General features: G+C 50.0%; 1 protein-coding gene across 1 annotated transcript; it reads right to left on the bottom strand.

The window, feature by feature from the left end:
- Window positions 1–2,733: 2,733 nt before the first annotated feature.
- On the bottom strand, window positions 2,734–24,189 carry YTHDF1 (YTH N6-methyladenosine RNA binding protein F1). The gene is made up of 5 exons (XM_050746461.1): window positions 23,809–24,189; window positions 23,537–23,561; window positions 21,834–21,913; window positions 8,741–10,261; window positions 2,734–4,034 (listed from the first exon to the last, which is right to left on the bottom strand). The coding sequence occupies exons 1-5, from the start codon at window positions 23,833–23,835 to the stop codon at window positions 4,008–4,010; spliced, it is 1,680 nt and encodes a 559-aa protein (XP_050602418.1). The 5' UTR covers window positions 23,836–24,189; the 3' UTR covers window positions 2,734–4,007.
- Between the last annotated feature and the right edge of the window lie 1,442 nt (window positions 24,190–25,631).

The following is a 25,631-nucleotide window of genomic DNA, read 5'->3' as shown; positions in this document are numbered from 1 at the left end:
TACAGGTGTGAGCCATTGTGCCAGGCTTTCTCTTCTTCTCATCATGTAAGCACTATGAAGGAATAAGTGAGGCTTTTTTTTTTTTTTTTTTTTTTTTTTTTTGAGACAGAGCCTTGCTCTGTCCCCCAGGCTGACATGCAGTGGCACGATCTCGGGTCGCTGCAACTCCCGCCCCTCGGGTTGACACCATTCTCCTGCCTCAGCCTCCCGAGTAGCGGGACTACAGGTGCCCACCACCATGCCCGGCTTTTTGTATTTTTAGTAGAGACGGGGTTTCACCGTGTTAGCCAGGATGGTCCTGATCTCCTGACCTCAGGTGATCCGCCTGCCTTGGCCTCCCAAAGTGCTGGGATTACAGGCGTGAGCCACTGCACCCGGCCAAGGTGCTTCTTTTAACTCCAGATGTGTGCACCTGAAAGTCAGCCAGTTATGTGACTAGCAACTCCAGGCTGCAGGGGAACGTGAGCGCCGGCCGCGGGGTGTGCAGGGAGGAGGGCGGACCACCAATGCCCTGCCATACTGCGTGGAGTCCACGGGATGGAGACGGATACTGAGGGGAGCCATGAGTTGTGGTCTGGTGACTGAAGTCACAGAGTAATGGAGCTGTTCCGAGCTGGGAGCTGAGGTGCAGACTCCTTTCTCACGGGCCTCCTATGGTGAGAAGACCACAGCAGAAGCCGGCCTGGGCTCACAGCTGGTCTCCAGCCAGAGAGGGCATTTCTGTCCTACCAAAGACTGCAACAATTCTGAACAGCAAGGGGCCTGGAGGGACAGGATTCAGCCCAAAGCACCACTGGCCACACGTTTCCTCCATGTCATCCCCTAGCCTGGCCGTTTAAGACCCAATGCAGACAGCAACCTGCAGAGCTAGCCCGTAACCCACCAAGCTAGCCCAGTCGTTTAAGGCCCAGTGCAGACAGCAACGTGCAGAGCCAGCCTGTAACCCACCAGAAGCCCAGAGGACACGTGGGCTTGCACCTGAGCTACTACCCAGACCCTCCAAGGAAACTTCTATAGCCAGAGGCACCTCAAACAGCAAATCCAGCTTTTCCAATAGCTTAGAATTCATTATGACATGTAAGAATTTTACCACAGGCCGGGCGCGGTGGCTCACGCCTGTAATCCCAGTACTTTGGGAGGCCAAGATGGGTGGGTTACCTGAGATCAGGAGTTAGAGACCAGCCTGGCTGACATGGTGAAACCCCATCTCTACTAAAAACACAAAAATTAGCCAGGTGTGGTGGCGGATGCCTGTAATCCCAGTTCCTTGGGAGACTGAGGCAGGAGAATCACTTGAACCTGGGAGGTGGAGGTTACAGTGAGCCGAGATCGCGCCATTGCACTCCAGCCTGGGTGACAAGAGCGAAATTCCATCTCAAAAAAAAAAAAAAAAAAAAAAAAAGAGAATTCTAGCATGGTGGGCTTTGGAGATGGGTAGAGGGAAAAAGGAATAGGGCTAATGTGGCTGGCTTTTAGGGAGGCAGGGGTGAGAAATACTAACAACTTAAAGCTCTTTATAAAGCAAAATGAGATGAAGTCCCTCTCCCGCCCCCCTCCCAATTATCTCATTCCACAAACCTATGCCTTTCGGTTCTCCCTTCCCCTGGTGGGCCTGGTTCCTTGCCTGGCATCACCACGCACCAGGAATGCAGGCAGGAGGCTCTTAACACCCAGATACGGTGTCAGTTCTACAAAACTTTCCAAGCTGGCAAAGGGAGAAGCCACTGACTCCTCCCGTCTGGAGGCCTCAGGGGAGGTGCTGTCTAGACCGCACGATCCACTATCCATTCACAAGCCAGTCAGCAACTACCACCTGCCAGAGTCCCTGCCATCACCTCCCACTCTGTGGGGACAATAGCATCCACTTCTTCCACAACAACGAAACAACAAACCAAAGATAAAAGCACGGCACCCGCCGTCATGCTCGCCACCTTTCAGCACCTCTCGGCCCAGCATTCTAAAAGTGCTGGGATTACAGGCGTGAGCCACCACGCCCGGCCTCGGCCCAGCATTCTAAAAGCCAGGAACTAATCTTTAAAGGAGCCCAGGACTCAAGAAAATGGCATAAAATACGAAGGAATTAGCTACTCGAGGTTGAAACACACTTCCCTAAAGTAACAGCAGCATTTAGAGCTGCAGGTGGGAGTACACACAGCCTACCTCTAACTGGCCCGTCAGAACAGACACGTTTTCCCCTGTTCGCATTTTGTGTTTCCTTAAACCAACTACGAACTTCTGGCAGAGGCGGTGACTGCCTGGGAAAGGGTACGACAGGATTTTCTGGGCTCATGCTAATACTGTGTAACTTTATCACATACTTGTCAACTTCTGCAGATGTACACAATATGCATTTCAGTGCTTGTAAATTTTACCTCAAAAGGAAAACAAACTAAACAGGTATTAAACTCTTTTATCGCATAAAAAACAAGAGGCATTGGAGGATGAATGGAGGGAGATGGTGAGGAGCCAAGTCTGGAAAGGAGGAAGCAGTGCCCAGGTGCTGCACACACTGCTGCGTCTGTGCATCCGTGTGCTGAGGGGTGGGCGATGGTGCCATGTAGTTTATAGTCTTAAAGAAATTAACAGCTCCCTCTTCCAAAGCAAGATAATGAGAATCCCACACCTTGAGAAACACAGGGGCTTTCTATGGTGACTCCCCGAATGGCTTTGAGGCTTAAAAAGCTCCAACACCTAAACTCATCGAGTAGGGTGAAGAATGAGGTGACACCAGGCTTGCTAAATAGTATTGTTTATTAAGGCTTGTATTCTCCTAGAGGAAAAACCCAATGTCGTCCAGGACTCCATTCAGGCAGTAACAGTTCAGAGGAAGTGACACGCTCTAAATACAAGTCTAATGATACAGCTGAAACATTAACTCAGAGGGTCTTATGGAGCAAGTAGTTTTCAGAAAGCATCTGCTCTCTAGGACAGTAAGGATCCTCTACAAGGGCACGTGCAGATCCAGGCGCTGGAGCGTCAGGCATGGGCACCATTTTCATGCTTCAACTCAAACTCCAGGTGGTAGTGAGCTCAAAGGTCCCTCATTCCACAAAACATGACAGCAAATTCATTTTTTAAAAAAGTTTTGTTTTGTTTTTACCCATTCAACAGGAAAAAAAATTAGACACACACAGTGAAATTTTTACACCCAGCAGCATCCCCCATCACACCATCTGTACTACCAGACCCTACACTGAAAGCTCAGCATTATTGGTATAAAATACTAAGACTGCATTAGGATTCTTAAGAAAAGGGTAAAATTTAAAAAGATGTGCAAACAACGAAGAATGCCCGAACCTGAACCAGACCGAAGCACCTTCCAATTCCTCCCCACATCATGCCCCAACACCATCCAGCCCAATCGGACACCAGGACAGTGAGGGACAGGTGGCCGTTCAGTGGGCAACAGATCTGGAAGGAAAAATTTTCCAAAAACAAAAAAAAAAGTGTCTCCCAAATTTAAAAAATTAAAAGTTATCTGACTAGTAGAAAAATCAAATGGGTAAAATAGCACTTTAGACAAATAAAATGACAAATCAGAAAGAACAAGATAATCATTAACCTTTTGATTTCAGTATTTTCAAGAGATTTTATCAGAATACTCTAAATGACAAAATGACTCATGGTTTCCTATGTTTGCTATGAAGCAATAAAGGGATGAGAAATATGAAGTCTCATAGAACAATATCAAATGACTGTGAATTTAAGAACATAATTTCCGCCAAAATAGATGCTTTGTTTATAAGGATACTTGTATTTCACATTAGATCAGTCTGATTGATAAGCTGACAAAAAAATACTCCTTTATTAGTGACTTCTACAAGATTATAATACATAGAAAAAGTACAAATAAATGCAGATCCATCTGGGCAAAAATAAACGACAAGAAAGGCAAAGATGCAACACTCAACCCCCGCAAGGGACGACACACTGGAGCTGACCAAGCACACGTGTTTTAAACTGTTTTCAAAGTCAAACGTTAGAACATGTAAGAAACTGGTTCGTCCTTATTGTTTGTTTCGATTCTGCCGTTCCTGCAAAAAGAAAAGACAGCAATTGAACGCGCTGAGTAACCACACAGATGAACCCTCCCAGAAGTGGGGTCCACGGCTGCCCCGTAGCTGTGCCTGCAGATCTGGAGGCAAGACCCTGGATGGCACCCAGGCCGCACCAGCACACAACTCTGAGCTGCGCTGGGCCTGCTCTGTGGGGGACTGGCCACACTGGGCATGGCATTCTCCCCACCCCCTCTACCAGGAGAAAAGCATCACCCACAACGGTCACATGGGCTACTTGTCTAATGGGAAGCCTTACTTCCCACAGCTGTCTTTCCCTCATGTGCCACTATCATTCCACATGGAAAGACACTTAGCAATGTGAAAATCTCTACACTCAGAGGGAGGAGCTGGCACGACCAGGCTCTCAAGCAGGCCAGGGAGACGGAAGCTGTTCTTCTGTATTTTATCTCATTTAAACTTCTCAGTGGCTCAAAGGACACCAAAATCCTTCCAACTGGCTAACAAAGTGCTGTGTCATGTGGCTAATGAAGGGTAGGAGGACCCGTGTGGGCCTGTCCAGTTCAGGCCCTTCCCCCACTTCCCCATGGCTAGACTGGCTCAAGGCAAAGCTCCTCTGACCAGGTTTGCTGCCGACTCCCGTTAAGAGAATCATCTTTTCCAGAGAGTGTATGACACACAAGCTTGAGACTTACACCCGAATCTTTTCCCACACTGGCCTCCCTGAGTAGCAGTGTCTAGAAGCCCCTTCAGTCTCCTTACAAGGCAGCATCCAAAGATGAAAATGTGTGATCTAAGGAGCACACGCTGCACCACTCAGCTAGAGAGGTGTCCCAGGCCGAGTGTGGTGGCACGCACCTGTAATCCCAACTATTTGGGAGGCTGAGGCGAGAGGACAGCTTGAGCCCGTGAGTTTTCGGCTGCAGCGAGCTATTATCTGCCCTGCACTCCACCCTGGGCAACAGAGAGACCCTATCCCAAAATAAAAACAAAACAGAAAGATGCATCCGAGGCACCTCCATCCTCGTCTGGCCCCTTATCTATGAAGACGCAAACTAATAAAGCCAGCGGGTGGGACACCCAAACATTTAACCTGAAACCTCCTCTTTTGCTAAAAATGGACTCAATGTGTCTTCCGGTTAATAACAAACTTTGCTGGGCACTGGAATAAACACCAGCCTCCTCAACTGTGGCTGCTCTCACAAGCTGCTGTGGTGTTCTCTGTCCCCAGAAGGCTCCAGAGTATTTGGATTAAGGACCTGGATAGGCAGGTCCTACTCTTAAGAATTAACATTTCCTCCCTACCCTCAAATGTAAAACCGGAAAAATTAAGAACTCTATATTTTGCATTCTCTTAAAAATTCTGTTTAAAAACTCTCTTCACAGGCTGGGCGTGGTGGCTCACGCCTGCAATCCTAGCACTTCGGGAGGCCAAGGCGGGCGGATTGCCTGAGCTCAGGAATTCAAGACCAGCTTGGTCAATATGGTAAAACCCCGTCTCTACTAAAAATACAAAAAAAAAAAAAAAATTAGCAGGGTGTGGTGGTGGGCGCCTGTAATCCCAGCCACTCTGAAGGCTGAGGCACAAGAATTACTTGAACGTAGGAGGCAGAGGTTGCAGTGAGCTGAGACTGTGTCACTTCACTCCAGCCTGGGGGACAGACTGAAACTGTCTCAATCAATCAATCAATCTCTTAACAAAAGAGGTATTGCTGTTCCTAAAAAGCAAATGCCAATCTCTTGAGTTCAAACTAGCTGATGTTAAAGCCACTCACAGGGAAACACCCCACCTCCCTTCAGCCCTTATAAACAGCTACAAAGTTTACTGTGTGCTCTTTAAAAATACTATTCCTCACAAAATTTCTCAAAAAAAAAAAAAAAAGACAAAGAAGTACAGCTTGTTCTTTCGAGGAATGCTCAACAAGCATCCAGGAAATGCTTATGCCTGAGATTCTCTCTGCTCTTTACTTCGTTTCAAAGAGCCTGCCCGGAGGTCGATGTGGGGTCGGGTCGGGGGCACCTGCCGCCAGGGCAAGGACAGTTAGTCTGAGGAACTAAGTGATGCTCACCATGTGGAACGCTCACCACTTTCACTGTTTTAAGCTAAGAAGTTTCTAGATTTTTTTAAAACCAAAAAATGTATCAACCCAGGACTTGGTCTGACTCTGCTGACATAAAAGCTACTGCTGTCCTAAGAAATCAGTATGTTTCCAAATTTATAGCTGGACAGCAATCTTGCAAAATGCTAACTCTATTTTACTTTCTCAACGTTCAACTTGTTTATGAGCTTTAGAGCAATGCGGCCAAACTCTAAATGACAAAGAAAAGGTAGGTCTGTTCTTCGAAGTCCTGAGAGAACCTTGAGAAAACTGCCCGGGGGCTCCACCAGCACAACCGCAGTTTACAACCAAGAGGAAGGAGTCCCCACAACTCCTTCCTCTGGTGAAGCTTCCCCACAACTCTCTCTTCAGTGCACTACTCTGTTCTTAAAACTGCACTGACTCGGCCGGGCGCGGTGGCTCACGCCTGGAATCCCAGCACTTTGGGAGGCCAAGGTCACGAGGTCAGGAGATTGAGACCAGTCTGGCCAACATGGTGAAACCCAATCTCTACTAAAAACACAAAATTTAGTTGGGCGTGGTGGTGGACGCCTATAATCCCAGCTACTTGGGAGGCTGAGGCAGAAGAATCGCTTGAACCTGGGAGGCTGAGGCTGCAGTGAGCTAAAGTTGCACTATTGCACTCCAGCCTGGGTGACAGGGAGATTGTCTCAAAAAAAAAAAAAAAGCTATGTGAAATTCCACCAAATATTAACAAATCAGGTTCTCATTTGTCACTTTCAATAATATGAATTAATGTTAACACTGACCCACACGGGCCCAGAGTTTGTTTAACAGTTTAGGGAGGGTTACCAAGGTCCGTCCAGTGACACTCCACCGGCACCGGTGGCTCTGTTGGACTTGCCTCGGAACACCCGAGGGGTCTGAGGAACACCTAGATCCTGCAGGCCGACACTCACAGGCCCTGCAGGCCGCCCACCAAGATGCTTAACCCAACACCCGACACTAAAAAGCAGTTATCTAAGGATCAAGTTTTTATAATGCAAGTTGTAGGACACTAGAATTTTAAAAACACCAACCAGGTCAGGAGTCCGCACACTTTACGAAAACCCAAGTATCACGGTATTTAAGAAGAAAAACTGCGCGCACACACACACAGCCAGCTTCCAGTGTAGCCAGTTAAGGACCTAAACCTTCAGTAGCAACTATCCCTGCAAATTTAGCAATTCAGTATTTATTTTATACCTTAAAGAGCTATGTGTGTAATCCCAGCTACTTGGAAGGCTAAGGCAGGACAATCACTCGAACCCGGGAGGCGGAGGTTGCAGTGAGCCAAGATTGCACCACTGCACTCCAGCCTGGGCCACAGAGCAAAACTCCATCTCAAAACAAAACAAAAAAAAAGGGCTAAAACACAGAATTTCAGTAACTAATTCAGAATCCAGTAACTGGAAATAAATGACATCCTCTTCTCTTCTCACAAAAGAGAGGGACTGATACTCTTCCAAAGTTCTACAAGCCCCAAGTTTTTCAGGACTTGCATAATGTTAAGACTGCAGACAGTGCAGGCCTATATATATATATATATATATATGGATATACATATCCCCATATATGCCAAGTACACGCCTTTTGGCCCAAAATACAATAGGACACTTGGCGCTCACAGGTGAATAATCCCTTTAACATAGAGAACTGAAAAAGCACTGAAAACCCATCTATTATCAACTGACATTTCAGGAAGAGGTATTTCTTTAAAAGCAGGAGACAATCTCAGGATGAACTCTCTTGAATAAAGGAAGCATTATGAAGTATGTCAGCAGCATCATTTTCCCATTGCTGGTGCCAGTTTATGGGCGTCTGAGCCCTTCTGAGGAGCAAACACACTCAGTCCTGTCGTACATCACACGAAGGCACAGACTCAGGAGTTTGGCTACAAGTATCCCAGGAAATCAGGACTGTCTCAAAAAGGCCCAATCAATGGATTTTTGATACAGGATCCGTATTTGTTATTATAAAATGTCTGGATTCCAAACCTACCCCACCGCCATTTTCTTTAGGACCTAGATGGAGTGAGTTTGTTTCCAAAAACTGCAGGATACTGGGTTTTTAAAAGAAAAATAAAGCAACAACCTCCAGATCACAGACCGGAACTTTCCAGCTGCTGAGGGTCAGTGCCCTGGGAAACAAGGGCCCTTGGCCAAGTGAGGTCTCGATGCCCTATGTGCCCACTGCAGTGCTGCGTGAGTATCACCTAAGCGTTCCTCACGGACAGAGGCTGGGAAGCACTGTTCCAGAAAGTATCACGACTCAAACAGGAGAGGAGAAAGTTACCCTCAAATTCTACACAGTGTACAGAAAATTCTACAGTGTACAGAATGTGTACACTGTGGCCCCAATTATTCAATTATAAGTGGAGAGTGATCAAAGTCGTTTGGTGACATCCACTCAAACATCATCACTGGTTACTAGCGGTACCCTCCGCGGGGAAAGCCCACGAGGCTGCCAGGACCTGGGCCCGCCCACCCGCGGCCAACTGGGAGCTGCCTGTCAGGAGACTCAGCTTGGCGGACCTGCCGCATCTGCTCACCACCAGGCCACCTGGTCTAAGTGCAGCACCAAGGACACATCTGCGTGGCAGCTGCCTGCAACACCCAGACTCACCTTGCGCACCACTTCCTCCTCCTCCTGGCGCTTCTCGTAGTGAGCAAAGTCGTCGAAGATGGAGGTTGTGTGCTTGTAGGAACTGATAATTTTCAGCACTTGTTTTGCTTTTTCTAAGGGCACCTCCTGGGTGTCCCGCGAGTTTGTGACCGGTTTGTTGTCGTTATTCTCCAGTCTGATGTGCCGGAGCTGGTTATTGGGCACATCCTTAACAAAAATCCACTTGACATCAAATTTCCCCTTCCACTTGTCCTGAGACCAGACCCCAGCACTGGTGCCGTAGTCCACGGGGGACTTCATCTCGGCCACCCCACAAAAATGCCCACTCCCATTGACGCTGAAGAGCAGGTAGACGGGCCCCTTGCTGCTCATGCAGCGGAAGGCGCTGTCCAGGCGTTTGTTGCCGTGCTCTGTGCTACACCAGATGGAGTACTTAATGGAGCGATGGATGTCATCCTCAGAGTAGCTCTTGATGATGAACACACGCCCACTTTTCAGATTCCAGTCAAACTCTTTAGGGTTATAGCTGTGAGCAGCCTTCAGTTTTTCAAGGACAGGGTGGGATTCGACGCTGGGGGTGGAATTAGGCTGGACATTTCCAGGAGAGTTGCTATCACTGCCAGCCCCTCCACTCTGCCCAAACGCCGCATTTCTGTTGCGTGGGGCAACCCAGCGGGTCTGGGGTGGCTGCTGAGGGCTCTGATACTGCAGTTGAGCCACAGGTGGGGGCTGTGCTGGGAGAGGCTGAGCCACCTGCTGGGGCTGTGGGGCAGCCTGTGGGGAGGGTGCCTGTTGGGGGACTGGGGCCTTTGGCACAGGCCCCTTGTTATCCCAGGTGCCAATGTCCATGTTATGCTTTATAGGTGGAGGGGGCAGCGCACCCCCCAGGACAGGCCCGCTCTTTGTTTTCATTTTAGGCTGTGGTTTTGCAGGCTTGCTGGCAATGGCAGCCCATGAGGTCGGCTTTGAAACTGGCATGTTCACATTTGTCCCACCGTTGCCAGAAAGGACACCAGTCAGTGCCACGCTGCTGACAACGGAGCCCACCGTCTTGACAGCAGAGGAGCTGACGTCCCCAATCTTCAGGCCAACCATGCCCTGCTCCAGGCTGTTCATCCCGGGGGCCTTGCTGAGGGTGTCGCTGTGAAAGCCTGGCTGCCCATCCACCACAGTGCCACCCAGGGAGCTCGGCGGGTAGGTGTAGCTGCTCCCATACGCAGAGCTCTGGGTCTGCTGACCTTGAGACCCACTTGTCCCCCATGCTGAGAACGCAGGGTTTTCAGGGAAAAAATTAAACCTGTGCTGATAGATGTTGTTCCCCAGGCCCCCAGGCTGCCCAAAAACAGCATCGTGCATAAAATGATGGTCTCCGTTACTGAGCTGTCCGTAGGTGGTGAGGTATGGGATCGGAGGGTCCCCTGCAGTGGACCATGGAGCCTCATTGAGGGAGTAAGGAAATCCAATGGATGGCGGGTAATAGCTGGACAGGTAGGGGTCGCTCATTGAGGGGTAACTGTTACTCTGAAAAGCAAACGTGACAAGTTACAGCACTTCCACAACACGAGGAGGTGATGAAAATGCCAACCGCCTCTTGCTCAAGCACAGGCGGGGTAAAAGTAAGACCTGCACAGCACTGGGCCACTCCTTCCAGAAGGAAAGCTGTGGTCGCCAATGGGAGAACCAAATCAAGACAGAGAAATTAATGATGAACACAAACCAGGGTGTCGTCTCAAAATGCGAAGCATCATTTGCAAAGCTCTGAATTCAGGCTAAATGACTAAGCTAAGCCTCTCTAGAACTGGCAAGGGAGCAGCCCCTCCCTCTACTCTTACCCACAAAGGAATCCAGAGTTAGGACTAAACCCTTGCCCTGCTGACGACAATGCTTATGACGGACACGGACGGCATCATGGGCACTGAAACAGCTTTGTAAGGCAGAGATACTTCATTGGCAAACCAGGATGTGCAGGGCCGTGAGGCAGTTTGCTCCAGAGAACAGACCCTAAGCTCACTAATTACTCAGCAGGCCCCAGGCGCCCACCTCTGGGCCTTGACACTCCTCCTGGGACACTCTTCCATACCTGGACCAAAGCTCTCCCAGACATCCTTCAAGGGCGCTTCAGAGGCTCCTTCCACACACCCTTCCTAGCAGAGAGCCCCTGCCTCTAAGTCCAAGGGGGTTCACATTCCCATGATTTCCTGGGTACAGCACTGGGCTCTTGGAGTAGGCCCCTGCACAGAGGGCCCTGGCTGGCTCCAGCTCCTTAGCCAAGAGAAAGCATCCTAAGTGGAGGACTCTGCACTCCGGGTGCAGAGCAGCCCTTGCTTTGGATGCCAACTCACCTGGGCTTCCTTGTGAAAACATGTCTGTGGTGACTGGAACCTCGGAGAGTGGTTTTAAAGTGACGGAACCTTGAGCCAAAAAGGTCTGCTAGAGAAGGTGAGTGCTTGAGTCCCCCATCGTAGGGGTCTCGGAAGAGCTGCCCAGGGCACAAATTTAGACTTAAAGTCAGCAGTTCTGGGACGGCACCTCCTTGGAGAGACTCAACCAAGGGTCTGGTCATGATTGGGTCCCTCCAATACTGCCTTAAAATGGCTTTCGTGTGAGGGGTGTGTGTGTATGTGCATTCGTGTGAGGTGTGTGTGCGTTCGTGTGAGGTGTGCTTATACGCACACACATGCACACAGGCAGGTGAGAAGGGGTCCGGTGTGATGCAAGAAGGCTCCCGCCTAGATGCATCGTCTAAAAGTGTCAAAATGCTATTACAGAAAACAGAGCAGGAAGTAAAAAACACGGAGCTCTCCAGTCTGTGATGCCCGTTTTTGGATTTGCAGTTTTCCTGCTCCCCTCCCCCCAGTCGTCCAAGTAACCAGAAAGTTCTACGTAAAGAGAATATGCTCCAGACCTCATCTCCCAACCTCATCCCTGCCACGCTGACCTTTCATGTTGGCATCAAAGGCCACACTATGAAGGATAACAGCACCCAGTCGGGCACACCAGGTGGGAAGGCAGCTGAGGCAAGAGGGAGACTGGGATCTCAGACAATGAAACAGGCCTGCTTCACTGGAGGGGTGACCACAAGCAGCTCTCCCTGGGGGCAGTGTCCCCGACACCAGCCAACACTGGTGGACTAATGAACCGGTGACCTAGCCACCACTTCCTGCCTCCTGCTCCCATCCTACAAAACCACGGGCTTCAGAAATCCTATTTTCTAATTTTCTTCCTGGTGACTGCTCCACTTGTGAGCAGACAATTCCAGAACCTTTTTTTTTTTTTTTTTTTTTGAGACAAAGTCTCACTATGTCGCCCAGGCTGGAGCACAGCGGCGAGATCTCAGCTCACTGCAACCTCTGCCTCCCAGGTTCAAGCGATTCTCGTGCCTCAGCCTCCCAAGTAGCTGGGATTACAGAAGCACACCACCACATCCGGTTAATTTTTGTATTTTTAGTAAAGACAGGATTTCATCATGCTGGCCAGGCTGGTCTTGAACTCCCAACCTCAGGTGATCCACCTGCCTCGGCCTCCCAAAGTGCTGGAATTACAGGAGTGACCCACAGCGCCTGGCCCCAGAATCATCTTTCAAAATGCACTAACTGCTGTTTCCCTGTAATACAAATTTGAGATTCTGGGGGTATAAGAAGACAATTGAGATGCTATCAGTGTTGTACAAACATGAGATTAACCTGAGCTTATTCTCCCTCAAACAACTTCCATGATGCTGGCTCCTTTGCTGCAGCCTTTCCCTTGGGTGCTGCCCTGGCCAACAGGCCCAGACAGGAGGGTGAGCGAATCAGGGGGCGGTCTGTGCAGAGGACTTGCTCCTTGAGTCGCTGGCCACAGGTGCCTTCAAGGACGGCAGGCAAGGGGACAGTGCCCCCACAGGGAAGCCAGCCCTCCTCCTCCCATCGGCTGGACACATGCTCCTCAGCAGCGCTGCAATCACAACACATCCTCCTTCTCACACAAAAAGAGCAGATGAAAAAAAAGACCTCGATGGCCGTGTGGTACTGTAATCCACTGGGCCACAACACCAACCAGAGGAGTCGGGCCATGGACACATATGCCCAGGAACACTTCTGACTACACTTAAAGCCTTAACCAAGACAGGACATCACTTACCACATGAAAAAATGCACATTACATTAAGCATGTAACATCCTGAAAATCCAATTGAAGCATTAAATGGACACACCCAGCACACAGGCCACACAGACACAGAGCCCACAAATGACCCACCCAGCTTCCCTCTACCCAAGGTGCAGGGCCTACAGTTCTAGCTGGTACTCTGCAAACCCTTCAGCTCCAGATCACCACCATTCACACCCTCAGCCACAGAAGATGGTGACACTAATCAGCTCTGCCGGCAGCCCTAAACCCTCCTGACACTTCTGTCCTCACCGGGTTACACGGCCACACAGGCAGGCTGGATGTAGTGACCTGCGGTCCTGTGGGCCCGATTTCCATTTTTATCTCAGTCTTACTGACAGCCCATTTCTTGTTACATCTGCCATCTTTCCTTCAAAACTCTGAAGGTAAAGCAGCAGGTTAATTTGTAATGCTATGTGAAGTAAGTCATTCTGCACATAAGAAAACCTGGAAATGCTGTCCTCTGCCTTCTTTATGAGCCACATGTCAGGCTGCTGTCCCACTCTCCTTCCCTGGTCAGAGAAGCTGTCCCACTCACAGTCCTGGTCACAGCACGTGGGAGACAAATGGAAACACAGTTTGGGCTGCCTGGAAAACACACGCAGCCTCCTTTCAGGGCCTTTGATCTCCCTTTGTCTCACACACAGTCAGGCACAGGTTCAGCGCTCACTTGCTGCCAAGTGCTGGAGGCGAGCTGTGCTGCCCCCTCAACATTCCTTAGTGCCATGGCTCCATGGGCACTGAGTTATGAGTGTGAAAGTTTACTCCTCAGGGATATAGTTGCATTAACTCCGGCCGCGGTGGCTCACACCTGTAATCCCAGCACTCTGGGAGGCCAAGGCAGGCGGATCACGAGGTCAGGAGATCGAGACCATCCTGGCTAACACAGTGAAACCCCGTCTCTACTACAAATACAAAAAACTAGCCAGGCGTGGTGGCGGGCGCCTGTAGTCCCAGCTACTCCAGAGGCTGAGGCAGGAGAATGGCATGAACCCAGGAGGCGGAGCTTGCAGTGAGCCGAGACTGCACCACTGGACTCCAGCCTGGGCAACAGAGCGAGACTCCGTCTCAAAAAAAAAAAAAAAAAAAAAAGAACAAATTCAAAGCTTGTTCTTTTTTTTTTTTTTTGAGACGGAGTCTCGCTCTGTCGCCCAGGCTGGAGTGCAGTGGCTGGATCTCAGCTCACTGCAAGCTCCGCTTCCCGGGTTTACGCCATTCTCCTGCCTCAGCCTCCTGAGTAGCTGGGACTACAGGCGCCCGCCACCTCGCCCGGCTAGTTTTTTTTTGTATTTTTAGTAGAGACGGGGTTTCACCGTGTTAGCCAGGATGGTCTCCATCTCCTGACCTTGTGATCCGCCGATCTCGGCCTCCCAAAGTGCTGGGATTACAGGCTTGAGCCACCGCGCCCGGCCTCAAAGCTTGTTCTTAACACATTACTACCTCTGAGCAAGCATATTTTGGTCCTGGTAAATGAGTGGCATAAACAGACCTTTTAAGGACAATACAGGCAAAACCATGATCCTGCTCCTCTGCAGCCACCTCCACAGAAGACTGCTAAACACTTTCCAAGCTAGGCACCTCACTGCAGCCCCTGAGGAGAACTGAAGACCTCATCGAAGAAAGCCTAACACGTTTTCGGCCGGGCACGGTGGCTCAGGCCTATAATCCCAGCACTTTGGGAGGCCAAGGCAGGTGGATCATCTGATATCAGGAGTTTGAGAGTAGCCTGGCCAACACAGTGAAACCCAGTCTCTACTAAAAATACAAAAATTTAGCCGGGCGTGGTGGCGCGTGCCTGTAATCACAGGCACTTGGGAGGCCGAGACAGGAGAATCGCTTGAACCCGGGAGGCGGAGGTTGCAGTGAGCCGAGGTTGTACCACTGCACTCCAGCCTGGGCAACAAGAGCGAAACTCCGTCTCAAAACAAAAAAACAAAAAAGAAAAAGAAAGACTAACACATTTTAAAGGAAAAATCAGAGTCCCCTGACAAAGGAAAATACAACTTTAGATTCTTAAGCCTCCTCCTGTGACTAACTTAAAACTGATAAACAAAATAGACACTCAAAGAATTAAAGAAAACTTTAATCAGGGAACATATTATCTCCAGGTTACTCGAAAATCCAAACAGTAAAACACAAAAAAGCCCCAACTCTACATTAGAACTAGGCCGGGCACAGTGGCTCAGGCCTATAATCCCAGCACTTTGGAAGGCCGAGGCAGGTGGATCACAAGGTCAGGAGTTCGAGACCAGCCTGACCAACATGGTGAAACCCCATCTCTACTAAAAATATAAAAATTAGCCGGGCGTGGTGGCAGGTGCCTGTAGTCCCAGCTACTCAGGAGCCTGAGGCAGGAGAATCGCTTGAACCTGGGAGGCGGAGGTTGCCATGAGCCAAGATAGTGCCACTGCACTCCAGCCTGGGCAACAGAGTGAGACTCCGTCTCAAAAAAACAAACACACAAAAAAGAACTAAGAGCAGTTTTACATATTTACTCAAATTTAACGACATTATAAAAAAGAAACTTCCATCCGAATGAACAGAACCATTTAAGTTGAAGTTAAAATGTTTACTTCCTGTATCCATTTTTCTGAGATAGAGTTGGAATGACCAAGAGGAGAGACTAAAGCAGAAATGATCCCTTCAGAAGCCCAAGAGGAACAGAGAGAAGCATCTGCTTAATAAAAAAACACACACACAAATAAATTATGTAAAGGGGAAAAGTATCGAGCGTACTGCTGAAAAGTGAGGGAGTGACACGGCTCCTGGGAACCAGCTCTGACCCAGGACAGGGAACAGGCCTACCAGGATGACCTGCGGCTCTTCAGGAGAAGCCTTAGAGAGCGCAGAGAAAATGTTAGAGGAAAATAACCAAAAAACCCTAATTTACCTACTTGGCTGCTCACTTTTCAGATCTGTTTTCAGGACTGGTCCTTCTGAGGCTGCAATTTCAGCCCCTCAGCTGGTGGCATCAATATGCAGACACAGCAGTTTCTGACAGAATTCCTGCATTTGTTTCAGCAACTTGCCAATAAGAAGCATGTTGGCTGGGCGCGGTGGCTCAAGCCTGTAATCCCAGCACTTTGGGAGGCCGAGACGGGCGGATCACGAGGTCAGGAGATCGAGACCATCCTGGCTAACACAATGAAACCCCGTCTCTACTAAAAATACAAAAAAATTAGCTGTGTGAGGTGGCAGGCGCCTGTAGTCCCAGCTACTCGGGAGGCTGAGGCAGGAGAATGGCGTAAACCCGGGAGGCGGAGCTTGCAGTGAGCCGAGATAGCGCTACTGCACTCCAGCCTGGGCGACAGAGCGGAAAAAAAAAAAAAAAAAAAAAAAAAAAAAGAAGCATGTTAAGATCCCACTGTGTCCTTCCAGCTGTGTTTCTGGGAAGCCGCTGTGATGGCAAATGCCTACTTAGCAGGCTCTGCCACTGGGTATTTTAAGGAAGCCCATATTTTTAGATGTAGCCACAAGAAACTGACACTCCCCGGCTGGCCCTCAGGTCATCCTGGGCCTACCAGAGCTGCGCAGGCACAGCAGGAAGCCCTGTGCCAAGCGTCTCCAGGCTATTCTCAAGGAACTCCTAGACGCTCTGATGAGGCATTGTGTTCAGGGAAAAAAACCACCCAAAATCTGATGAGCAATTTCATCAGTGTGTGATCAGTGTACTTACACAAATGGAGACGTGTGACAGTGGAGGCAGTATCCTTACCACACACTGAGGCCGTAACCTGTACGATGTGTGACTGTACTGAGTAATAGAAGTAACTATAACTTTAGTAAGTATGTGTGTGTCTAAACATATCTAAACACAGAAAAGGTACAGTAAAAATTCAGTATAAGAGATCAAGAACGGGACACGTGTACACTTATGGTGAATGGAGCAGGTAGGCCTGAAGTTGCTCTGGGTGAGTCAGGGAGTGAAAGTGAAGGCCTGGGCCCTCACTGGACACCACTGTCACCTTTAGAAACACCGTCCACTTAAGACTACACTCAATTTTAAAATTTTCCTTTCTTCAATAATAAACCCTAGCCTACTATAGCTTTTTTACTTTACAAACTACTTTTTAAAAAGCTTTAAAAGTTTTTGACTCTTTTGTAAACACAAACATATCACATATCTGTACAAAAATAGTTTTTCGTTATATCCTTATTCCATAAGCTTTTTTCTATTAATTTTTTTTTTAACTTTTTGAACTTTTTTGTTACAAATGAAGACATGGCCAGGCACAGTGGCTCATGCCCGTAACCCCAGCACTTTAAGAGGCCGAGGCAGGGGGACTGCTTCAGCCCAGGATTTCGAGACCAGCCCAGGCAACACAGTGAGACCTCATCTCTACAAAAAATCAAAAATGAGGCAGGAAGATCTCTTGGGCCCAGGAGGTGAAGGCTGCAATGAGTCACCACTGCACTTCCGCCCGGGTGAGGGAGAGACCCTGCTTCAAAACAAAACAAAACAAAAAAAAACAAAAAACCCAAAAGGACACAAAAAACACACATATAGGCCGGGCGCGGTGGCTCAAGCCTGTAATCCCAGTACTTTGGGAGGCCGAGGCGGGTGGATCACGAAGTCAGGAGATCGAGACCATCCTGGCTAACATGGTGAAACTCCGTCTCTACTAAAAATACAAAAAACTAGCCGGGCGTGGTGGCAGGCGCCTGTAGTCCCAGCTACTCGGAGGCTGAGGCAGGAGAATGGCGTAAACCCGGGAGGCGGAGCTTGCAGTGAGCCGAGATCGCGCCACTGCACTCCAGCCTGGGTGACACAGCGAGACTCCGTCTCAAAAAAAAAAAAAAAAAAAAAAAAACACACATATTAGCCTAGGCCTACACAAGGTCTGGATCTTCCACCTCCACATCTTGCCCCACTGGAAGGTATTCAGGGGCAACAACACACATGGAGCTGTCATCTCCTGTGACATCAATGCCTTCTTCTGGATTCCTCCTGAAGAACCTGCCTGAGGCTGCTTTCCAGCTAACTTTGTTCTAGTAAGTAGACAGAATATGCTCTTAAAAGTATAGTAAATACATAAAGTAGTAACAGTCAAGTATTACGCACTGTACGTAACTGTGTGTAACTGTAGGTGCATACCCTGGTATGACTGGGGCAGTAGCTTTGGTTACACCTGCAGCACCTCAAACACATGAGTAATGCACTGCCCTTAACATGGCAGCTCCAACATCACCAGGTGACAGGAATTTTTCAGCACCATCATAATCTTATGGGACCACTATCATACTGTGGTCTGCTGCTGACCAAAACTTCATCCAGCAGCACAGGTACAGGTGCCATCTCCCCCATGCCCAGGTGGCCTTGGTAATTTCTGTCAGTGGGGTCACAGCAAACACACTCAGTCTGTTGGTCAGCCAGTGCGCAGGAGGCCTGGGGGGCCAGCGGCATCTATTCCCAACTCAGGCATCATGCAGAGGCAGGGCCTTCTAACTCTGAGTAGGAACTGTTCTGGGTCATTTCACAGTCTTTCCTTTCAGAAAACAACAGAAAACTGGGAAACCAGAAGTCCCTGAACAGGCAAAGCCTCAAAAGAGAAAATCAGCCAGGCACCATGGCTCACGCTTGTAATCCCAGCACTGTGGGAGGCCGAGGCAGGCGGATCACCTGAGGTCGGGAGTTCCAGAACAGCCTGATCAACATGGAGAAACCCTGTCTCTACTAAAAATACCAAGAAAAAATTAGCCAGGCGTGGTGGTGCACACCTGTTTTCCCAGCTACTCAGGAGGCTGAGGTAGGAGAATCACTTGAGTCAGGGAGGTGGAGGCTGCAGTGAGCTAAGACTGCACCACTGCACTCCAGCCTGGGCAACAAAAGCGAAACTCCGTCTCAAAAAAAAAAAAAGAGAGAAAATCACAACAATCAAGCCCAACCCAGAGCCCTTCACTCCCAGTTCCTCTGCTTCCCCCAACTCCCATTCGAGTCACAGACTGGAAGACAGATACTGAGCGGCTACAGTCGCAAGCACCTCAGGGGCAACTAGGACTGAAACTCTAGTACCAGAAGCACAGCAAGGTGGGTGAGGTGAGGCCTCTCTGAGGGAAGGACCCCCACCACATGGCAACAACCCTTCACAGCCCATTACAAGTTAAACCAACCTAACAGGCAGGCATTCTCCTAAGACTTTCTAAACCATTCTAAGTATTACAGTTTCACACAAAACACAGGAACCAAACTAGCCTCCAACTAGATACTACAAACCATACCTGGATTTTTCTCTTTTAAGTACCCATGATTAGGCTGGGCACAGTGGCTAATGCCTATGCTCCTAGTACTTTGGGAGGCTGATGCGTGTAGATTGCTTGAGCCCACGAGTTCGAGACCAGCCTGGGCAACACAGGAAGATTTCATGTCTACTAAAAATTTAAAAATTAGCTGGGCGTGGTGGCACATGCCTGTAGTCCCAGCTACTCGGGAGGCTGAGGTGGGAGAATCACCTGAGCCCGGGAAGTCAAGGCTGCAGTGAGCCGTGATCACACCATGCACTCCAGCCTGGGCAATGGAATGAGACCCTGTCTCCAACAAAAAAGGACCCAGGGCTGATAGATCTGTTCACTATCGTAACCGTGGCCGTGGCTCCACAGGCATGTCTGTTATGTTCACTATCGGAACCGTGGCCGTGGCTCCACAGGTATGTCTGTATAAATCAGAAGTTATAAAACTGTACTGTATACATACAGAACTAAGACACCCACTGACATAAAAATAATCTAATCCATTTGTAAAGAAATCCTCCCAAACAACACAAAAGCTCCGACTTTATAAAAATATTTTTGGCCGGGCGCGGTGGCTCATACCTGTAACCCTAGCACTTTGGGAAGCCAAACCAGGAAGATCACTTGAGCCCAGAAGTTGAAGACCAGCCTGTGTACAATATACACAGACCCTGTGTCTGCAATCAACCAACCAATCAATCACCAGGTATAGCGGTGCACGCCTGTAGTCCCAGCTATTCAGGAGGCTGAGGCAGGAGGATCGCTTAAGCCCAGGAATTTGAGGCTACAGTGAGCTATAATCATGCCCCTGAACTCTAGGTTGGGTAAAAGAACAGGACCCTGTCTCCAAAATATACACATACATACATATACATACACATATACATAGACCTACACACACACGCATACATTTTTAGGTGTACTGATGCAACCTCCTTTCCCCTTTATTGGCTAAAATTCAGTACATAATACTATTAAAGTACTAAAATAATAACAACAGTAGAAAACAAGATATTCAAAAAATCAATTCATTTAACTTCCTGCCATTACCTCTATCCAATGCCCATCACTGAAGTCAAGTCAGTTCTGCCCAGACGGGGGCCAGATTCTCAGAAGGCAACCAAGAGACAAGAAACAAAAGCAGGGTTGGAGCGGGGGGCAGGTCTGCCAAGGCTCCACCTGTACAAGGTTTCCTGGTCTCCAAGCGGCTTGATTCGCCAAGTGCAGTAGGAGTGAGGGGGACGAAGGAACATTCTAAGTTCTAAGACACCTTAGAAAAGGGCAGTCTAGTTTTATTCCTTCACAGAGAAGAGGTGAAGCCTGGTTTTACTTTAAAACATGCCCAGTAGCTGAGGGCTATTTGGAGCGGCGAAGGAAGGAATGCGAGCATCTGCTTTGTGCTGCCCCATGAGGCCTGCTCACCAAAGTGAGGAGCTCACAGAGGTGCAGCCTCTCATCCAAGCCACTGGCCTGGAGGCAGGGGAGTCTGGTTCCTGAGTTGGACTCTTAACCAGATATGGCTTCTCTTGGGAGTTTTGCTGCAACAGTAGCACAGAGGAGAGAGAGCAGCTCCCAGTAGATTTTAACCAGGGCAATTGTATTCCCCAAAAAACATCAGCCAAGATAGTTTTGCTTGCTACAACTGGGTATGGGGAGAGGGAGTTGCTAATGGCATCTAGTGGGTGGGAAGCCAGGGAGGCTGCTAAACATCCAACAATGCACAGGACAGCCCCCAAAACAGAATGTTCCCATGCAAAATGTCTACAGTGCCAAGGCAGAGAAAGCCTGAATTACCTAAGAAAACAGGGCAGCTATGACTCACTGGGCTCTGCTGTATCAGGTACTGTCTCAGCGCTTTATGTACACCATCTGATGTCATCCTCCCAACAATTCTACAAAGAATTACTCCTCTCTTTCTTCCACAGAAAAGAAAGTTGAGGCAAGAGAAGGCAAGCCACAGACACATGCCAGTCAGTGGTGGAGTTAAAAGTGAAATCAGGCTAGGCGTGGTGCCTCACGCTTATAATCCCAGCACTCTGTGAGGCCGAGGCAGGTGGATCACCTGAGGTCAGGAGTTTGAGACCAGCCTGGCCAACATGGAGAAACCCTGTCTCTACTAAAAATACAAAAATTAGCTAGACGTGGCGGTGGGCGCCTGTAATCCCAGCTACTCCTGAGGCTGAGGCAGGAGAATGACTTGAACCCGGGAGGCAGAGTTTGCAGTGGGCTGAGATCATGCCATTGCACTCCAGCCTCAGTGACAAAGAGTGAGATTCTGTCTCAAAAAAAAAAAGACTGAAAACCAGGCGGCATCTGGCTCCACAGTTGCTCCACAGCCCAGCTCTCAGCTGCTTCCCGAGACCACAATTCCAATCATCCACAGCGAAAAATAACCAGTAAGCTTCAGAAACACACACAACTCCACTGCATCAAAGGCAAGACACATCAGTGACCCACAAAAACTGGAGCCAACTAGACCTGTTTGCATCCCGGCCCCATTGGGATGCTGCCTCCTCCACGGGGTAAATCATTTTCATCCCACTCATGCCCAAGGTTAACAGGAGGCACATCTTCATGAGCATTCTATCATTTCTAATACTTTATAGTCTGCTGCTTTGTTGTTTAGGATAATTTAAAAATCAGAAATGACAACAAAGGTGTGTTACACGACAATTAAAACCAACTTAAAAACAAATATATGCTAACAAAATAAACTCACCTGATTTGACTGTCCAGTAAGGTAGGGTTCAAAGTCATTGTCATGAACTGTATCCTTCTGATGTAAAGAACCATTTTGTACTAGAACAAAAAGTTGCAAAATATTACCCTCAAATTTTAAAAGATTACTTTTAAGCACGGAAGTCAAAGTTAGTAAAGTCTATTTCCATCTATTTCTAGCAGAAATTATGCTTTTATTTCAAAAGGAATAAAACCAGTATAGAACTGAGGTTTACACAACTAATTAGAAGGGTGACAGGAAACTTTCAATAATTTAAGCTAAATTTTAAATAAAGGCTTAAACATAATTTGGTGAGATTGACCAAATTAAGTGTTAACACATAATGCAAGGAACACATAACCAGGGTGAAACTGACATGGTCTAATAAAGACCTATGTGTGGCAAATAGAAGTGGAGCCTCCAAAAACCCAAATGCAGAATGTATGCCCAAATGTATGGCGAACTGAGGGAAGAAAACTTAGGAGGGAAGGGGCTGCAACTGAAGGACTACTGGGAGTTATCATCCGACTCTCCACAGTGAACCCCAAATATCTGAGACAGGTCTCAGTCAATTCAGAAAATTTATTTTGCCAAGGTTAAGGACACACCCATGACACAGCCTCAGGAGGTTTTGACAACACGTGCCCAAGGTGGTCAGGACACGGCTTAGTTTTATACATTTTATAAAGGGAGACGTGAGAACAATCAATGTAAGATGTACATTGGTTTGGTCTGGAGAGGCGCAGGACAACTTGAAGCAGGGAGGGGGCTTCCAGATCATAGGTAGGTAAGAGACTGCATTCTTTTGAGTTTCTGATTAGCCTTTCCAAACGAAGCAATCAGATAAGCATTTATCTCAGTGAGGAGGAATGACTCTGAATTCAGTCCTTTGTCCACCAGGAATTTCCTTGTGGGCAAACTGTGGGGGAGGTATGTAACTTTTTATGTCTTAGAAACTATCTTTTTCAAGAATAGAAGGGGAGGCAGGTTTGCCCTAAGCAGTTCCCAGCGTAGCTTTCTCCCTTTGGCTCAGTGATTTGGGCGCCCGAAGATTGATCTTCCTTTCACACCACTTTTCTTCCCACTGTTACTATGCTCAGTCAGAAAAAGAAAGCAAAGGTAAATAAAGTGCTGGGCCTTTTCCAATCTTAAAACATGATGAACCACAGTATTTGTTTACACCTGAGCTGACACACAAACTAGCTAAAAAAGTGTTTCAATTTTCACACCAGTGCGCTCTGAGGGTTTATCCCAAGCCATAATGTCACAGGAGATGCTAACAGACTTGGAAAACGGGCTGAAACTACCCGGGATATGGAGCTTAGCCTGCAGAACCTCGGACTGCCCCTCTCCTAGAGCAGCCCCTACTGGGCAGCAAAAGGCAAGTCGCTCGTCCCCTGCGGCCATGTCCACCCCGCAAAGCCTCCTCTCCTACCTCCCCTTCCCCAAAGCAAATCCATGATCATGCAGTGGGCAGAGAAGGGCCCAAATTACTCTGAACACTCATTTAAAATTTCACTTCTCGAGAAGCCCTTGTCTTCGACCTGCCAAATCTCCCAGAATCGTCACACAACCTCAAGTTTTATCTCTCTGAAGCTGGCGGAAGAGAGAAAGTTTCCGGTCCCAGACGCAGCTTCCTGGACCGTTCCTTCCCCGTCCTCCTCCACTCCAGCCCGCGCCGGCCGTCCCGGGACTCCGCTCACCTTTATTATCTTGTCCTTTTGTTCTCTGCACCGCCGCAGGCCGGGACGTGGGGTACACACAACCCGCGGAAAAAAGGAAACACAAAGTTATTCACCAGAGAACTGGTCTCCAGCGGGCAGCGAGCTCGGCAGGCCCCGAGGCGCGGTCACGTGCGACCCCGGCCCCGAGACCACGGCCCCCGCGACCCCGGCCTCTGCGGTCCAGCCCAGGACCCCAACCCAGCCCCCGCGACTCGGCCCCGGCCACGGCCCCCGTAACCCGGCCCCGCTACCTGGGTGTCCACGCTGGTGGCCGACATGCTTCATGAACAACTAGACGCGGGGCCGGGGCGCCCGCCGGCTCGGGCCTCCCCGAGAGGCCGGGCCTGTCACCCTAGCTCGCGCGGCCCCGGGCCCCGCCGCCAACTCCCCGGGCGCCGGCCGGGCGGCGGCGGCGGCGGCTGCTGGGCGCGCGGGCCCCTGACGAGGCGGCGACGGCGGTGAGCCCCGGACGCGGACGCGCTGAGGAGGCGTCGACTCCAATGGCGGCGGCGGCGGCGGCAGCGGCGACAGCGGCAGCGACGGCGGCAGCCGGGAACGAGACTGCGCAGCGTCAGCGCGCACGCGGGGCAGGCCGGGAGCACCGCGCCGGGCCGCCACGCTTTGCGCCTGCGCGCTGCTGTCTTACGGGACAGATTTCGCTCCCAGGTCGTAGTTTCGCGCGGCGGGGCGGGGGCCGCAGCCGGCTGGGCGGGGAAGCCCCGAGCCGGGGAAGTCACGTGGGGCGTGTCCGGCGGAGCCGCGGGGCCTGTTGGGAAGGGGCTGGCGGGCTGCGTCCAGGTGTGCACCGCGCCCCCGCACCCCCGCGCCCCGTCCACGGCCGCAGCCCCCGACGCGCTACAGGCACTGAGGCCTCTGTGGTTTTCCCCAAGGTCTGAAGACTAAACGCTGCTCTGGTCCGACAGCCGGGCTACGGGTCTGTACGTGGTCGGTCCCCCCTGCCCCCACGCGCAAAGCCCTGCCCGCCCAGAGCTGCGAGCCCCTGCGCCTTGCCGCGGGACCTGCGGGCTTTGTTCGCTTTGCAGCCCTGGCCTTCAGCAGCAGCGGAGCCCGGGGCCCGGTCCCGAAGGTCAGCTGTTCTGTGGATGTACCTCCGGACCTGCAAGAGGCTCGCCGGCTTATAACGAAGTTCGCATATTAGATTCTTGACCCCGATTTCATCACCAGGAGGAAAAGAGACTTACGGTAGTGCTCTGTGCCGCAGCCTAGGCCGGGCCAGGGGAATTCTGGTCTTTGTTCGAGGATGGACAGCACCTTCTTAGCTGCAGCTGTGCAAAGAGAGCCCAGTTCTCAGTTCCTAACCCCTCAGCATCCCCAGTCTGGACGCCCTTCTGGTCAGGCGTTGAATTTCGCTCCCTGCAGCCAGTATCCAATCCTGCCACCCTTGTGGCTAACTCCCTACAGAGGCTTCGAGGTTGATATTTTTCTTTCCAGCTCTGGCAGGTGTAACATCTTCACGTGGCCTGGATCTGGGTCCCGCTGAAGGAGAAAGACCTGGAATGGGGTGTCAGGCATTCTGACGTCAAAGGAGTGTTTTCCACAAAGTGGGCCCGGACAGATGTGCTAGGCAGGGCGGACAGTGACAGCAGGGATGGCAATGGAGTCCCAAGACGGCTCCAAGCCTGGACATCCTCATCAGTGGGGCAGCAGACAGCCTCTCACACTGCTGCAGGAGGAGGTGGAAACGGCCCCCAGTGGGCCAGTCAGCCACAGAGAGGACTGCTGCTCCAAGTTGCTCATCACCAGGCCTCCCTGGGGCCCCGCCTCGCCTAAAGCTGGGGAAAGCAGACTGGGCATGTTTCCCTGGAACAGAGCTCAGGGATGTCTGGTGCCCTGAGGATAAATCTGGATCCACTGGGACTTTGATATGCTTTGACCGTGGGCAGGCACCTCAGGCCGAGATGAAATCTGTGCATTTGGGGTAGATCTGAAAATGAACACATTTCCCGGATGGGAGCAGACATGGAGAAGATGTGTGGGGATTGTAGGGCCAGCGGGATTCCTGGGGGCACTCTGCCACCTGCCTCTATGTGATAAGGCCTGCGCATCCTAGGCA

The sequence above is a fragment of the Macaca thibetana genome, chromosome 10 (assembly GCF_024542745.1).
Source record: "Macaca thibetana thibetana isolate TM-01 chromosome 10, ASM2454274v1, whole genome shotgun sequence".
NCBI classification, from domain to species: domain Eukaryota; kingdom Metazoa; phylum Chordata; class Mammalia; order Primates; family Cercopithecidae; genus Macaca; species Macaca thibetana.
Note: the sequence above shows the minus strand (reverse complement) of the source record. Positions and strands in the feature narration are given on the sequence as shown.